The 17,234-nt window shown below is 44.2% G+C and overlaps 1 protein-coding gene across 1 annotated transcript; it reads right to left on the bottom strand.

The window, feature by feature from the left end:
- Positions 1 to 1,502: 1,502 nt before the first annotated feature.
- On the bottom strand, positions 1,503 to 11,899 carry MRPS33 (mitochondrial ribosomal protein S33). Its single transcript, XM_084786822.1, has 3 exons — positions 11,746 to 11,899; positions 5,354 to 5,595; positions 1,503 to 1,857 (listed from the first exon to the last, which is right to left on the bottom strand). Exons 2-3 carry the CDS (start codon positions 5,566 to 5,568, stop codon positions 1,752 to 1,754), a joined length of 321 nt encoding a protein of 106 aa, XP_084642948.1. The 5' UTR covers positions 5,569 to 5,595; positions 11,746 to 11,899; the 3' UTR covers positions 1,503 to 1,751.
- Positions 11,900 to 17,234: the final 5,335 nt, after the last annotated feature.

Below are 17,234 nucleotides of genomic sequence, written 5' to 3'. Positions count from 1 at the left end.
AGCAGCCAGACCCCTGACACTGGAGTCAATATGTGGGTGCTGAGAAGCAAATCCTGGTCTTCTACAAGACAAGAACTCTTAACTGTTGAGCGAGCTCTTCAGCCCCAGGGCTTCGCTGCTATCCCAAGTCCAGGCTATGGCCACTCCCCACGTGAGCTCCTGCCCTGCCTGCTTCAGCTGCACTGCCAGCTGCACTTCTAAGCGAATTCCTGAGCTCTTGCCATTACTCTGTAACAGCAGCCGCACTCATTCACACAATCTTGGAGCGACTGTATCTATTAACTCTATCACCTCACAGCTATCACGAGCCAGGCATATGGCAGGTACTCAGTAGAAAGCTCTAACGAATGGATTCTGAGCCTTCTGTTTGAGTTCAATTCTATCAGACACAAATCACCCAATTTTAAGTAAACCCCCCCCCCCAGGCTATATAAACCCTAGCCATACCATCTGGATTATGCATGTTTAAAAATAACATTTGTCTAAACATATGCACGAGTTAGTTCTTACTAGTCCAGGACTCATTCAATGTTCAGGGAATGAAAATCCCGTCACAAGTAGCTGATGTGTCTGCTCTTGCTTCCCCCTCCCCCCAGGGTTTCTCTGTGTAGTCCTGGCTGTCCTGGAATGCTCTTTGTAGACCAGGCTGGCCTCCAACTCACAGTGATTTGTCTGCCTCTGCCTCCTGAGTGCTGGGATTAAAGGAGTGCACTACCACACCTGGCCCGTACTTTGCTTTTTGACCAAGAGGCTAAAAAGGACTTTACAGGACATGCATATACCATCTTCTTCTATTTTGAGACAGGGTCTGGCCTCAAACTTGCTGTCCTGCCTAAACCTCCCAAGGATCACCAGGTCCAGCTGTCTAAACTTTTTCATAGAACCTGCCTGGCTTGTCTATGTCCTTATGGTTAAACATGAGCCAGTCGGTGGTCTGTTTTCAAAATTTGGATCAAGAATTTCTTCTTACTTTAGGGCTTTTCAACCTTCACTTCAAACACATTTCCTGATCATTTTTCTCCTATTTATCCTTTGTGTTCAGCTAAATATAATATCTTTTGGAAGGACTCTAAATTCCCTAATGTGGTTTTGTCAATATTTTCATTCACCTACTGTCTCAAAAGTTTTTTTTCCTTTGCAGTATTTAATACAATTATAATACATACAATATAATTATATTAAATATATGTACCTCTATTAGCCTCTTCTACAAGACTTAAAGTTCCATGACCTAAAAACCATTTTTCTTGTTAACCATGCTATTACCAAGGCTCCCTGTGTGCACTAGGCTTCAATGATCCCTTTCCTAGACGGCTTTTAATCGCAGCCAGGCACCTTCAAAAGAGTAAGCTTGTTGGTGAAGACGAGGGCTCCGCGGTCAGGGAGAGGAGAGTGGGGCTGAGTCGGGAAGCAGTGGAGAATGAAGACAGTGCAGGGCACTCATCTAGGGAGGCGGCTCCCCTACTCCATCCCCAGCACCATCCCCATCCTAAACACATCCATCACTGAACAACAGTTTATTTGTTCCATCTTAGAATTAGGTAAGCGTCTGATTACAAAACCAAGGTCAATGTAATTTTGAAGGACTAGGATATCTTCAAGAAACCAGTCACAGCTTAACTGAGGTGGACGTGAACACAGGCTGATGGCTGCCGAGTGGGGTCATGTGCCTCTAACATATGAAAAGATAATAAGATACACTTTCTTAGTCATTGAGGAAGGAAGGGATTCTCTTTCTTGACGAGGTGACACTATTTCTTCTTTGTAGCTCTTTTCCCTTCTCCTTTCCTTGGTTTCCCCTTTCCACGGAGCTTCTTTAGACGTCTTTGCTCATCCATAAAATCCTGGTGCTCATCTCTGGGTGAAGAAGAACAAAAACATCAAATGGCTACGTGTACCGCCCTAGAGAACTGGCAGTCTGGAACTACAGCTGTTCTCTTCGGCTGCGGGCCATGGCTTTTCAGCGCACGTGCTTGTGAACAGAAAGCACAGAGGACCCGGCATATAGACTGGCCGGGTTATCAGAATTCAGACATCAGTTTCCCTTTACAGACACAGTACTCAAGAAGTAGTAAACTTCCGGGTGAGCCCAGGGAAACCTATGTAACCATGAGATACACCACCCAACACTTCACTACATGATGGCTAAATGCCTTGGGTTAGATTTTTAGTTGATGAGAAAAAAAAAAAACCTGAAAAGACTAAACATTCATTTTTGGGAGTAAAACGGTAGTGTAATTTTCAGTAGCTGAACAGAGATGCTGACTGCCCTAGCAAATGGGCAGTATGCCAGAACAGTGTGAGTGGCAGTGGATGGCTCCCCCAACCAACAGGCTGTTGGGAAAGGCTCAAGCAGACGGAAAGCAGATCAAGACAGGCATTATAGGAGTCATGGCAGCCAGGACTCGTTACACACGTGGATGGTGTAGAAGGTGACAACTGATGCCTACATCCTAGGACCAAAGACACAAAGAAAGTGCTTAAACATGTAAGCCATGGAACCCATGTAAACCTGCTTTAAAATCATCACCAGAGCCGGGGATGGTGGCACATGCCTGTAATCCCAGGACTCAGGGAGGCAGAGGCAGACTACAAAGAGAGTCTAGGACAGCCAAGGCTACACCGAGAAACCCTGTCTCTAAAAACCAACCAACCAACCAACTCATCCACCCCCACAGCTCCACCAGACACTAGCTCTGTGACTTTGGGTACATGACCTGGCTATCTATTTGCACCTTTGTACCTCATCTGTAACAGGAAGCATCTGTAGCAATAGTTTATGTTCTAAATATACAGTATTAATGGGTTTAATAATATGGAAAAAAATATAAAAAAGGGATGGTTTCATGACCCAAATAAGCTTTTTTTTTTTTTTTTAAAGACAGGGTTTCTCTGTGTAACAGCTCTGGCTGTCCTGGAAATAGCTCTGTAGACCAGGCTGGCCTCCACAGAGATCTGCTTGCTTCTACCTTCCAAGTGCTGGGATTAAAGGTGGCACATGCCTTTTTTTTTTTTTTTAAGATTGATTTTTAAAGAATTAGCTATGAGTGCCAAATAATTCTCAACATAGCCATAATAATTCACCTACAATAGATGGCAGATTATGTTGTTCAAACTCTGTTGCCCACGGCAAAAACCTTACTCTTTGTTTTGTTTGAGACAGGGTTTCTCTGTGTAGCCTTGGCTGTCCTAGACTCACTTTGTAGACCAGGCTGGCCTCGAATGCACATCGATCTGCCTGCCTCTGCTTTCTGAGTGCTGGCATTAAAAGCGTGCACCACCGTGCCTGCTAAAAGCCCTATTCTTTATTACAGCACTCACAGGCCCCGGTGACCGGCTTCTTGTCTCCGGGTTGTTCCCTTAGCCCAGACTATTCCTGGGCCATTGCGGGCACCTTCAGCCTCAGGAAGAGTGGCCTCTGTCCACTCCTGCCTCCATCCCACAGCCCTTCCCTAGGTCTCACCAGGCTCACTCACTACCCATGAGCCTTGGCCTAAACCTCGCTCTCCTCCACGTGGCTGCCCCTGGCTGCCCTGTTTAAGGCTGTTACACTGCCCTGTCCCTGCTCACCACAGGCCCCGTCAGCACTCTGGATCCTGCCTGGCTAGTTCTGCCTCCCCCTGGAGCGGGTTCAACACTGTCACAGAACACATCATATGATTTATTACATCATTTTCCCGTTCTTTGTTCCCTCCCTGCCTCTGTCTACCGCCAGACAGAAAACTCCACGGAGGCTGCCTGCACAACACAGCAGCTTGTTAACAGAGTGAATCAACTGTTTCAGGGAGCTTACATTTCCTTCCCTCTCCCCTTGCAGGCTTTCCATCAGACGTGCCTTACTGAAGGGATGTCTGCACTCAACCTGTCCGATGCTACAGATGACCACGTACTGAAGGCACCATTTACCATAACTGTTGGCTAAACAGATACAAATAATTCTGATTTTCTTTTCTTTTTCTTCCCCCAAGACAGGATGTCCCAGGCTTGCTTTATAGATCAGGCTGGCCTCCAAGTCACAGTGATCCACCTGCCTCTGCCTCCCTGAGTGCTGGGATTATAGGCACGTGCCCACCGTGGCAGAAATAACGTTGTCTTTCGATGAAGAGCTAAGTGCTTAGTATTTTTCCCTTGTCCTCAAAGACAGCTAGGTTTTTGTTCTTTAAATAAATGAAGAATAATATCAAGTGGACATATTAAAATAGTTGAATGTGATTTTGTTATGGGTTATAATTTTCAATGGGATCTGGCTTCTGATATTTTATTCTGGGTCGTAATAAAATTAGGTTTTTATTTTCTGAGCTAAGACTAATGGCAAAGGAGATAGTCCCAAGCAACTCCAGACATTCAAAAGTAGGTCATGCATTATAATCTCTAGGAATATATTAACTTAGAACATCCATTTGTTTTGTTCCCTGCTGTTCCTTTAATGTCCTTGCTGTTCCTTAAGTACCTGCATGTGGAAAGTACTTAAAAATATATATATTGGATAAACTGAGTGTACCAACCTTTAGCTCTCTGGAATGAATATCATACTGTGCTATTAATTTTATATTACAATGAATGATCCCAAATTAATAGTTAGGTCCAGCTAAAACACGTTATAGTTTAAAGATGGTATACAATTACATTTTATGAAATTTGCCCTTTTAATTCTTCATAAAGAAGCATGTGTTAGTTTGGAAATTAAAAAAAAAATTAAATTTTCTTTTCTCTACAGAGGGCCTAAGCACTCACTTCTCAGACCTACCAAACGTATAATATGCAGGATTAAGGATTATGTAATTTATAAACTGCCCTTAAAGTCAAGTACAGCTTATTCAAGCCAAATTAATATATCAAAAAGGCACAAAATGAAATGCCAGAAGCGAGTGGGAGGAGTAAGAATGTCAACAAAACTGCCACCAGCAGAGAAAGGAGGCTCCCACACACCCAGTGAGAGGCCGGTCAGGTGCAGGGCAGGGCTCTGGACCAAGAGCCAGCTGCTCTGGCAACCCTCCCATGGTGCTCGTGGGGTGTTAATCCTCATCATTTTCGCCCATCCTGCTACCCCCTTTTTATAGAAGCTTTAAATGAATGAAAAATTAGTCATCTCTCTATAGTGCAGTACAATTTGATGTTGTTTACGTTTTAGATATAGTTCCAATACGCATATGTTCTTCTCTGTTTGCCTCCTTATGAATCAAGGCAGTTTTGAGAGAGCACCCCCCTCCCCCCACCACACACCGTGCCTTTTGATTTACCTGGACTCTCTCATAAGAAGCATAAAACTATAGGGAGAGACAAGCTCACTGTTTTCCTTGGCTGATCAATTAAAACCGCCTCTCACAAAGCCCTCTCTGCTCCCCCTTATCACCTGTAAAGGCCAAGGAATCGGAGTGTGCCCATGAGCGCAAAGTATGTGTTGTGGTTTGGATACCAGTCGTAAGTCTCTCTCCTTTTGGCCAAGGGCTGCTCACTGAACAGCTTCACCACTTTCATGGACTTTGAGTCGGTAGGCCTGGCCACTTCGCCAAAGATCCGGGCACTCAGACGAGACATTCGCAGTGCGTATTCCGAAAGCGAAGACATTTCTTAAGCCGTAAGGGGCAAGATTCCCTATAGAAAAGCAGATCAATAGGTGGGTGTGAGAAACTGTAAGCATGATAGAAAATGAAAATATAGCAAGCCACCCATGAGTTACTGTGTACCTTCGCAGGATCTGGAGTGGAGACATATCCACTCTACGGCTGCTTCTTCCCTCACACCTGCAGCGTCTTAGGTTTGTGTTCATGTACTGTGGTTCTTTGGTTTACTACCTTTCTTTTTTTTTATGTTTATTTATTATTGTTATGTATTGAGTATTCTTCCTGCATGTGCACCTGTAGGCCAGATCACATTACAGATGGTTATGAACCACCATGTGGTTGCTGGGAATTGAACTCAAGACCTTTGGAAGAGCAGGCAGTGCTCTTAACCACTGAGCCGTCTCTCCAGCCCCTTATCACCTTTCTTACAACTGGCGATCCAATAGGTTATTTACTTGTCGACAAGTTTACTCATTTGCAAGCTGGACGAAGGGGACAGGGAAACGAGTTCTTCTGCTCTGGCTTTAGAAAACAACCACCCAAGCAATCTGCAGGTAAAGATGCTGACTGCTTGCCATCTGAAGGTGTGATCACGGCAGAGACGCAATTATGCTGTTGTCTTTATTATCAGTCCTTTGAACACTGTTCTCCTCAAGGGCACCAGATGGCTCTGAGAACTGCTAATGAGTTATGAGGTCATTTGGCCTCTAGGTTACTGGATTGAATTCTGCCTAGCAACTGAAAGCCATTTGGGAAAAACAGACAGTGGTTCTATAGAAACAAAATCCAACAGCTCAGGTAAGGATCGTCAGCTCAAAAGATTTTGTTATTCCTGAACAAAAGTCACCTAGGAATTACAATGCCATTTATCAGGCTTAATGCAAAGCAGCTCAACAGCAACTTTCTCCTCAGAGGTACAGAATGTTAAAGCAGATGTGAGACTGATGACAACTAGGGCATTAAAAAACTGTAGCTGACAGATATAAAAAAACCACATGATGGACATGTAAAACTCCAGAGTGCTTCTGGGGACTAGAGACAGCTTAGCAGTGAGGAGCGCTTGCTGCCCTGCCAGAGAGAGCACTGTTCTGCTCACAGTACCCGTGGTGGACAGCTCACAGCTCCGTGGCATCCGATGCTTTCTCCTGGCCTCTGTGGGCACTGCACACAGATGACATGGATTCACACAGACAGATAGACAGACAGACAGACAGACACACACACACACTAAAAAGAAGTAAAAAACCACGCCTGGTGGTGGTGGCACACGCCTTTAACCCAGTACTTGGGAAGTAGAGACAGGCAGATCTCTGAGTCTGACTGAGGCCTGGTCTACAGAGAGAGTTCTAAGACAGCCAGGACTACACAGAGAAACCCTGTCTTGAACAACAAAACAACAAAAAAGTAAAAAACAAAACAACAAAAACAACAACAACAAAAACCTCAAAATAGTGCTTGCAAGAAAATAAACTCACACCACCAGAAAAAATGCTTCTAGTCAGATAACTTTGCTGTCTCATTCTAGGCCAGATGTATGGGCTGCTGTTGGCAGAATGCCACGATGAGGATCCTTGCTGGCTAAAGGACTATCTGGGGGACAGTTTCGTTGAGATGAGAAGGGGCTAGCTTTTAAACATAAAAGAGGCATAAGTCTATCTTGAAAACAAAACAAAACAAAACAAAACAAAACCCCACCAATGGGAGAACCAAGGAGAAAGGAGCTGAAGAAAACAGCTTTTCAGAGTTGCGCGAAATTACCCTCGCAAAGCAAAGCCTGGTTCCCTCAAACCAGTACTTCAAAAAATAGAAATGCCAGGAGAGTGTGGGAGAAAATAAGAATGCCAATAAAACTGCCACCTGCAGAGAAGAGGTTCCCACACACCTGCCAAAAGACAAGGTGGAGGGCACCTGATACATTTCAAAATAGTGCTCGCAAGAAAATAAACCCAGTTTGTTTGAAGAAAGCTTTAGTGCTATTTCAACACCCAGAAACAGAACAGAGGCTGACCTCAAACCAACTGTAGAATATCAACTGTCAAACCATTCTTACTGTGTGAATGCCAACCAGATGATCTGGGGCCAGCAGTGCCACCCAAAGGCTGACACGGGGAGGAGAGTCAGGCTCAAAGTCTCTCTCAACCTCATCTGGGGCTCACTTAGCTTTCTTCGCTCTAACTTTTCCACACACTGCTCTACCGACTCTTGTTTGACTGTATGGATGCAGACAGGTTTGGGCTGGTGTTGTCTGAATGAGGGTTTTTTTTTTTTTGTGGGGGGTGGGACTTGGAGGAGTTTGAGACAGAGTCTCTCTGTGTAGCCTTGGCTGTCCTGGACTCGCTCTGTAGACCAGGCTGGTCTCGAACTCACAGAGATCCGCTTGCCAGAGTGCTGGTAATACAGGCATGCACCACTGCGCCCAGACCCAGACACTTTATTTTTAAATACAGGCAATAGGATGAGACCTGGCTTTGCATCCCAGCTCTGTCATTTGGTCTATTCCAAACTTTGCCTGTCTAAATGTGACTTTCCCTTTTCTCTGAAAAGAAAGGTTGCAGGGATACTGGGAGACGTTAAGTAGGACAGTGGTACTCAGCAAATGGGAGCTCAAAAGAGGGGCAACCCTAAACCTCTTGGAAAGCTTGGTGCTCCTAGGCTCCCCAGGGACACTGTTCATTTGTTGCTTCCTTGTCCTCACTGAGACAGTGCACAAGCACAGTTGCACCTGTTCCTTCCGGGAATGATACTCTATTTACGAAGCCCGAGGAGGGGTATGGGGGCAACCAGAACCTTGGTAACCTCACAGGTAGGAAGGAGAGGAAGGGACTTGCTGGAGGCATCACAGGATGCTGAGGTAATGCCACACACGCTGCAGTGTAGCGGACAGGTGGGGTATAGAGTCAGTAATACGATACACCAGAGTCCATGGCAACACAGGCCACAAAACTCATGCCTTAAAATTACAAAGTCCTTATGACAAAGAAAGAGAATAAACCTCTTCAGACCTGAGTCTCTGGCTCAGCCCCACCCCCAGGATCATGGCTTTAGTTTCCTTCCACAGCATAGACACACATCCCAGTAAATGACAGAGGAACTTGGTTTAAAAAAAATTTTTTTTTTTGGACCGGATTTCTCTGTGCAGCTTTGGTTGTCTTTGACTTAACTTTGTAGACCAGGCTGGCCTCTGCCTCCCTGATTAAAAGCGTGTGCCAACATGCCTGGCTAAAAACAAAACAAAACAAAACAAAACAAGGAATATGCTTTTTAAAAATTGGATTCATTAGGGAGGCAGAGGCAGGTGGATCGCTGTGAGTTTGAGGCCAGCCTGGTCTACAAAGTGAGTTCACGACAGCCAAGGCTACACAGAGAAACCCTGTCTCAAAAAACAAAACAAAACAAACAAACAAACAAAAAAGGATTTATTAACTGGGTGTGGCAGTGGTGGTCACCTTTAATCCCAGCATTTGGGAGGCAGAGGCAGGTGGATTAATGCCAGCCGGGTCTACAGAATGAGTTCTAATATAGCTAAGACTATATACAGAGAAATTCTGTCCCCCATTTCAAAAAAATTACATGAATTTATTTTGCACTGTGGTGTATGTATGTAAGTGTGTGTGTGTGTATATATATATATATATATGTATATATATATATATATATATATATATATATATATATATATATATATATGTTATGTATGTGGGCACACATGTGCTACAATACACATGTGGAGGTAAGAGGACCATTAATGTTCTTCCATCATACGGTGGATGGTCTGATATTGAATGAGGGTCACTAAGCTAGACTGTCCTGTCTTTATCCATTGAGCCATCTCACTGGTCTGGCCAACTTAAAGTACAAAGAAACATACAAAGACACCAATATTGGTCAGGTGTAGCCTTGAAATCTAGCACTCTGAATATGTGAGTTGAAGCCCAGCCTCTAAGTAGAGTTTTAGACCAGGGCAACTTGGTGAGACCCTGTCTCAAAAGAAAAACAGGCTGAAATGGATTGCTTTCTGTAACCATTGGTCCTTCAACTGATACATTGACATTCTCCCTACCCCCGACCCCTGTCTCCCCTCTTTAACTTGAAATCAAAAGAAAGAAAGAAAAATTAGGCTGGAGAGATGGCTTGGGTGCTTAACACCAGGTCTTCAGTCTGAGTTTGATCCTAGGAATTCACATGATGGAAGGAGAGAACTGACCGCCCTCCTCTTCCCCCCCACCCCAGCCCACCACAATTTAGGACTTCTCAAGATCTTAGCATGATTTCTTAACTTTATGAAATGACATCAAGTGAAATAATTTACATGTCAGTTGTTTAGTTCACAAATTTATCCTAGGAGTTACATAAAATAGTGTAAAATTTTTCAAAAATGTATGTGTGGGGTGGGTCTGTGTGAGCACGTGCTTGGGGAGGCAAGATGGTGCTGGTTCCCCTAGAGCAGCCTTCTTAATGATGTGACCCCTTAAGACAGTTCCTCATGTTGGTGGCCCCGCAAGCATAAAATTATTTCATTCCTACATCATAACTGTAATTCTGCTATGGTCGTGAATCATAATGCAAATATTTGACATGCAGGATGTCTGTCTGATACGTGGCCCACAGGCTGAGACCCGCTGCCCTGTAATGGTGCTAAAGGAGATGACAGCGAGCTACCTCACATAAATAGATTGAGGAACTCAACTTGGGTCCTCAGCAAGAGCAGTAACTATGGAGCCATCTTTCCAGGCCCACACCTTCGTTCCTTTGAAATGCCATGTTTCTTTACATGTGAATGAAAGAAAAAGACAATTTTATGGATAAAATAACTGTTGAAAAACGAGAAGCAAAACAAATTACTTAAATATGTCAAAAACAACAACAACAAACCCAAACCAACCAACCAAAAACCATTAAGCCCACATCTGAGAATTCAGAACTCCTCTATTTTCCTTGGCAGAAAAAGGCAGGTTTATGGTTCTGATGGATCAGGTTTATTTATTTGGAGTGTTGGCAGGAACACACGTGTGTGTGTGTGTATGTGTGTGTGTGTGTGTGTGTGTGTGTGTGTAGGTCAGTGGGCGATGTCAGGAGTCCGCCTGCTTCCGGCCTTATTGAGACAAGGTCTTTCATTATCTGTGAAGCGCACGGATTGGGCTAGACTGGCTGAGGAATGAGTTTAGGGCATCCTTCTATCTCAGCCTTCCCAGGAAATGCCTCTGCTCCATCGGTTTTTTTTTTCTTTTTCTCTTTTCTTTCTTTCTTTCTTTTTTTTAATGTGGGCAGTAGGGAATCAAACTCAAGTACTCGTGCTTGAACGGCGAACACTTCAGCCACTGTGCCATCTCTCCAGCCTCTATCTAGATTCGATTTAAGAGATCAATTGTAGCTCAGCAACTAGCTTTGGATTAGGTTTGCCTTTTCTTTTTGAAAGGTGCACCCGTGTGGAGTTAACGTCGATGGACTCCGCTGCTTGAATTTATATGAGCTGTTTATTATATCGTTTCTTGGGAGGAAGCTTTCTCCAGTTCCTCCAAACCTGCTGGCTAGCAAGAGATCTAGAACCCTGTCTGTGCTTTTAAAATAAAAGGCCATGTTGTCGTGGCCGTTCTTAGGGGCCTCTGCTCTCTCACCAAGTACATGAACACAGTCATATGGCCGCCCTGAACTGAGACTGACGAGCAAAACTGAAGGCATGGTGCCTGCAGAATCACAACCCAAGGAATGCACACGTATTGTTACTGAGAAGCAACTCGCTCAGAACGAGCATTTAAAAACTGGCACTAATTATTTCACTGGGTCACAGGGCATGAACGCCACTTTAATTGCTAAAAACTCATACTCTCCGGTGTCTGAGTCGATCACTCCTCCGGTGATGGAAGCGGTTCCCAAGTATCATCTTAGTTGCATTAAAAAAAAAAAAGCAACGAAAAACTAATAACAAACATCGTCTGCACCTCTCTACACAAAACTACAATGCTGACGGCGGGCTCATTGGGAGAAAGTGCACGCTTGGTTTGTTCAATTCCCCCACCAGGACACAGGAAAAGCCCAGGGTGTGTTTGTTGGGGTACGTGGGACGTCCGGGTGCGCCCCTAACGGATTCCTCCGGATCTGGCAATCCCACCAGGCTAGAGACCACAGTCCGCCTGCCCCGCCATCGCCCTCTGGTGTGACCCCAACAGTCTGCACGCCTTACCTGCTCCTGAACTCCCTCGCGCGCGTCCGGAAGACCCGCCCCCTGCCCGCTCCCAGCTCTGGAGAGCAGGGGAGAGGCGGAAGCTTGGCGGTTAGAGCGGAGCTGGAGGACAACCCGGAACTACTATTGTTCCCTGGGAGCGGGACCTCGGGTGACACCTAGCGGCTCGGTTGGCTCGAAGTGGCCGGACCTCGGTCAGTGACGAGAGAGAGCAGCATGTGGGGGTGTGTGGTGTGTGGTGTGTGGTGTGTGGGTGTGGTCCTGGACTCTCTGCTTTCCCTGAAGCTTTTGGAGGCACCAGGAATGGCCAGAGCTGCGACCCTCATCTCTGAAGCTACTTGTCTGTAATAACAGAATGAAATGCACTATTTTCCCTATCTCCTCACAGTTCCATACCCCTCCCCCCACCCCCGCCCGTTGAGCTTATGCCCTGTGTGCTCCAAAGATACTAGTTGCTGCTAGCTCGGAGTCTATCAGTCAAGGGCGTGAGCTATGTTTCTCTCTTCCGGATACAGGCATGGAACGGGTGGGTAGACGGAACACAGGACCAGTAGCACGGAGGAATTGTGTCTTGGAAGACGGCCCCAATTGGCCTTCTCTTTGTACAGTTGGATAAGCTATTGTAAAACTCTGTCCCCAACTTTTCTTTTTCTCCTTTCTTTCTTTCAAGACAAGGCTTTACTGTGTACCCCTGGCTGTTTTGGGATTCACTCTGTAAGTTCAGGCTGGCTTCGAGTTCAAGATCCACCTACTCCAGCCACCCAGATGCTGGGATTAAAGATGTGAGCCATCACCTCCTGGCCCCAACTTTCATGATAAAGTTTCAATTAGACAAACAAACAAACACAAGATGACTTAACCATGGGGCAAGAAAATGTCTTAACCAACTGACAGTTATAAGATCAATCATGGGACCTTGGGCAATCTCAAAAGGAAATCAGATACATGGACCAAGAAAAGTGCAGCTTTATCTGTGCAGCTGTGTCAGCTGCGGGCCAAAGTGTCCTTTGTGCTTAACTGTCCTTGGGGCTGAAGATAGTTATTTACACCACATCAAAAGCTAAGGCATGCGGGTATTCGCCCACCTGCACCGAAGACCATGACTTCATTGTAGTATCTTCTTCACTGTGGGTTTGGCCTCCATGGCAAGCTTTTCTAGAGAAGAAATATACTTAAAACCACGTGATCTGACCCATCATGTCTTGGGAAGGAAAAAAAAAAGGCTCACCTTACTCTATCAGTTTAAACAGAAGCATTAAAAAAAATTGCAATGCAGGATCTTCTGTGCTTCTTCCCTTCTCTCTGGAGCAGCTCACTCCTTGGAATCTTTGCTTTTTTCTTAGTAAACTGCTTAAGCCTTTTCTCCACTGACCCTTCTCCTTAAAAAGCCAAGAGCTGAGAGACCCACTCCCTTAAAGAAAAAGGCATGTCTCCTCGGTAGTTATCTAAGCCTCTTATTGACAACAGAAACACTATCCGTGTTTCACTGCTTGCAAAATCTGCTTTCAATAGAGCCATATATATATATTTTTAAAATAGGGATTACTACACAGCGCTTATTGAACACTTGCTGGGTCGATTGAGAAACGAGTACTTATTTTCTGAGCATTAATTAAGGCCTTACATAAATACACTAAAATAGATCTTAGAATGAAGGCAAGTCGGCGGTGAGTTCTACATCTAGAGGGTGTTCAGGTGACATTGTCTTCGTCCTGTAGAATTTGTGTTTGCCAAGTTTTAATATGTTATCAAGCCATGCTATAGCAGGCACTCTTATAAGCATTTACGCTGAGGCTATTAAAATCTTATGCATAACTACAGCCCCCTACCCTACAGTGGCTTAGGCAGCAGCAGTCCTTGGAGAAATGTCACCTTGTGTTTTCTGTTTCTGTGGGTTTGCGTTGGTTTAAACCAATGTCCTGCAGGTTTCATAAGCAAGAAGACTTCCATTTTAGTTTGCCTGTCTGTTGCTGCGATAAAACACTGACCAAAAGCTCCTTGGGGAGCAACGTTTGTTTGGCTTGCAGCTCACAGTCCATAATCCAGGGAGGGAGGAACTGAAGCAGAAATCATGGGGGCACACTGTTCCTGGCTTGCTCCCCTGCCTTGTCCAGCTTGCTTTTTTCCCTATAACCCAGGGCCACCTGCCCAGGAGTGACAGCACCCACAGGAGACTTGGCTCTCCCCCAACAATTATTGATGAAGAAAATGTCCCATAGACATGTCAGACCAACTTGATGGAGGTAACTACTCAATGAAAGTCCTGGGTGACTCTAGCTTATGCTAAGTTAGTAAAAACCAACCAGCAACCATTCCTCTATATATTGGCTGTTATCTTTAAAGCCAAGTTTTTAGTTGACTCATGACATGAAAGAGTCTAAGTGTATCCCCTACATATGGGTTGATAATGTATTAAAACTTGGCAAACACAAATTCTATAGGACGAAGACAATGTCACCTGAACACCCTCTAGATGTAGAACTCACTGCCGACTTGCCTTCATTCTAAGATCTAGTTTAGTGTATTTATGTAAGACCTTGATTAATGCTCAGAAAATAAGGACTCGTTTCTCAATCGACCCAGCAAGTAAGTGTTCAATAAGCGCTGTGTAGTAATCCCTATAAAGTGTGTCGCTATTAAAACTGTACATGGGGAGTTGGTTCCAAGACACATCATGGATAGCACAATCTTTGGGTGCTCAGTCATAGACTGGTATTTTGCATATGCATGCACAGTCTATGCTATACTTGAAATTATTTCTAGATTAGTAATGATATCTCATGCAATGTAACAGATATGTGAATGTTGTTATACTGTATTGGTAAGAGAATAGCGACAAGAAAAATTGTCTGTCCATATTTACGACAGATGCAGCTTTTCTCCTGAATGTTATTGATCTATGATTAACCGAATCTATAAATGGAAAACCCATGGACATGGAGGGACTTCCGTATTTGTGTAATGATTGTTGTTGGTCCTACTTTATATGTCTTTGTTTTTATATCATTTTAACTGACTTCTTATATTTTAAAAATATTTGGTTTCAAGTGTGTGTGTGTGTGTTTGTGTGTGTGTGTGTGTGTGTGTGTGTGTGTGTGTGTGTGTGTGTGTGTTTATGCTCACATGAGGGCAGGTGCTAGTGCAGGCCAGAAGAGAGTGTCATGTTCCCTGGAGCTGAAGTTATAGGTTGTTGTGAGCCACCTGGCATGCATGCTGGGAACTGAATTTGGGTCCTCTTCAAGAGCAGTAAGCATGTGTTCATAGCTGTTGAGCCATCTTGTTGCTGATTTATGTTATTAGTATGTTTTGTGAATATTTATAAATCACAACAAATCTTCCTTTCTCCCTCCCTCCCTCCCTCCCTCCCTTCCTTCTTTCATTTTTTCCTCCCTCCCTCCCTTCCTTCCTTTCTTAAGACATGGTCTCCCTTTGTAGCCTCTCTTTGTACAAGACACTTGCTCTGTAGATTGGATTGGCCTTGAGCCCATGAAGACCCCTTTGCCTCTGCCTCCTGAGTGATGTGATTATTCTGCTTCATCCTATCTGGCAATAAATCTTTCTTAAAATGCAGCAAGGTGTAGTGTGTGTGGGGGGTGTGTTTCAAAATAGTGTTGCCTTGGTTGTCCTGAACTCCCTTTGTAGATCAGGCTGGCCTTGAACTCACAGAGATCCGTTTGCCTCTGCCTCCTGAATGCTGGGATTTTGGGCATGTACCACTGTACCCAGCTTGTATTAATTCTTTTTTTTTTTTTGCTTCTGGTTTTGTTCTGGAGGAGAGGGCCAGCACTTGGCAGGTACTTTCTTTTTTGGGGTATGTGTGTAATGTTTGTGTGACCACTCATGTATGTGAGTGTGGGCGTGTGAATGCATATGTGGAAGTCAGGGAACTACCTTGGGTGTTGGTCCTTGCCTTTCACCTTGCCTGACACAGGGTCACGGTCATTCACTGGGGAGACCTGGCAGTGCTCTGGTCTCCAAGCCACGAGTCCTGGTGTTACTGATGGGCACCGCTACACCCAGCTTTTGTGTGGGTTCTGGAGAATCAGCTTCAGGTTGTCTGGCTTGCACAGCAAGTGCTTTGCTCACCGAGCTATGTCCCTGTGCTCCTGGCAATGGCTCTTTTTGGTGGCACATGGCAAGAGACAGGGAGCATGTCTGTATCTTTCCTGGTCTCTCTTTTATGAAACATTCATAAGAAGCATTCATTCTTGAGGAGTCCACCCCGTGGCTCATTTAATGATAATTACCTCGCAGAGGCCCCATCTCTAAGTGCCCGTGTTGGATTAACTTCTCACTCTCTTAATGCCTCATAGTGAGGATTAAACTTCAACCCATGAATCCTTGAGGAATACTCCCAAGCCATATCCAAACCACAGGACAAGGTGGGCACTGTGACTGTCACTGAGTAGAATTCACGGGGCTCATTTTACTTTCTTGAACCTGCTGTAATAGAACACCCCACATAGAGGCTTATCACAATGAGTTTATTCTTTATGTTTCTGGAAGTTAGATGTTGACATTCAGTATTATAGTTAGAATCCCACACTAAAATCAGGATATCGAATGGGCTGTGCTCATTCTAGGGGAGCCTATGCCGCTTCAGGGGAGAGCTGGTTCTTTGGCCTTTCTAATCTCTAGTGGTCGCTGGCACTCATTGGCTTTTGGCCTCATCATTTCAATCTTCAAGGCTAGCATCTTTAAATATGACTTTATTTCCTACTCTTCTTGCCTTTCCTTCTGTGTGTGATAGATTTCCCATTGATCTCAAAAGCAATATATGACCCATCTGGCTAGTGCTAGATAATCTTTTTTTTCCTCAAGAGCCTTAATTTAGCTACGCATTTGAAGACTCCATTCCAATATAGAGTAATGCAAATAGGGATTATCTGACTTCTTTTCCTACTTGTAGGCCTTTTATTATTTTTCTTGCCTTTTTTCTCTAGCTAAGAAGTAGAACACTATATTGAATAAAAGTAAACAGAGTGGACACTTTTGTCTTGTCCCTGATTTTTAGAGGGAATGTTTAAGCTGTTCTTCCATTTAGTATAATGTTGGTATACATTTGTCATGCACAGTCTTGATTGTGTTGAGGTATGTTTTCCCTGATTCTATTCCTTCAGACTTTTATCATGAAAAGCTATTGAACTTTGACAAATGATTTCTCTTCATTTGTTGTGATTGTGTGATTTCTGACCTTGAACTTACAGTTATCCTGTCTCGATCTCCAGAGTGTTGTAATTACAGACTTAAACCACTATATCTCACTATAACAATTTTACTTATAGTTGTCCAGACTGAGAAACAACTCAAATGTCCATCAGTGGGTAAATAGATAAGCACATGTGGTACCGCTATACAATGGAATACTACCAAGGAACAAAAGGGAGTAAATTATGACTACATATGTACCGGATAGCTTTTTGTCTACTTCATACAAGCTAAAGTTATCAGAGGAGGGGCCCTCAATTAAGAAAATGCTTCCAGCTCAT

Source organism: Acomys minous, assembly GCF_964271855.1.
Source record: "Acomys minous genome assembly, chromosome: 6".
Lineage (NCBI taxonomy): Eukaryota > Metazoa > Chordata > Mammalia > Rodentia > Muridae > Acomys > Acomys minous.
The sequence above is the reverse complement of the archived record's forward strand: the minus strand, read 5'-3'. Positions and strand labels throughout refer to the sequence as shown.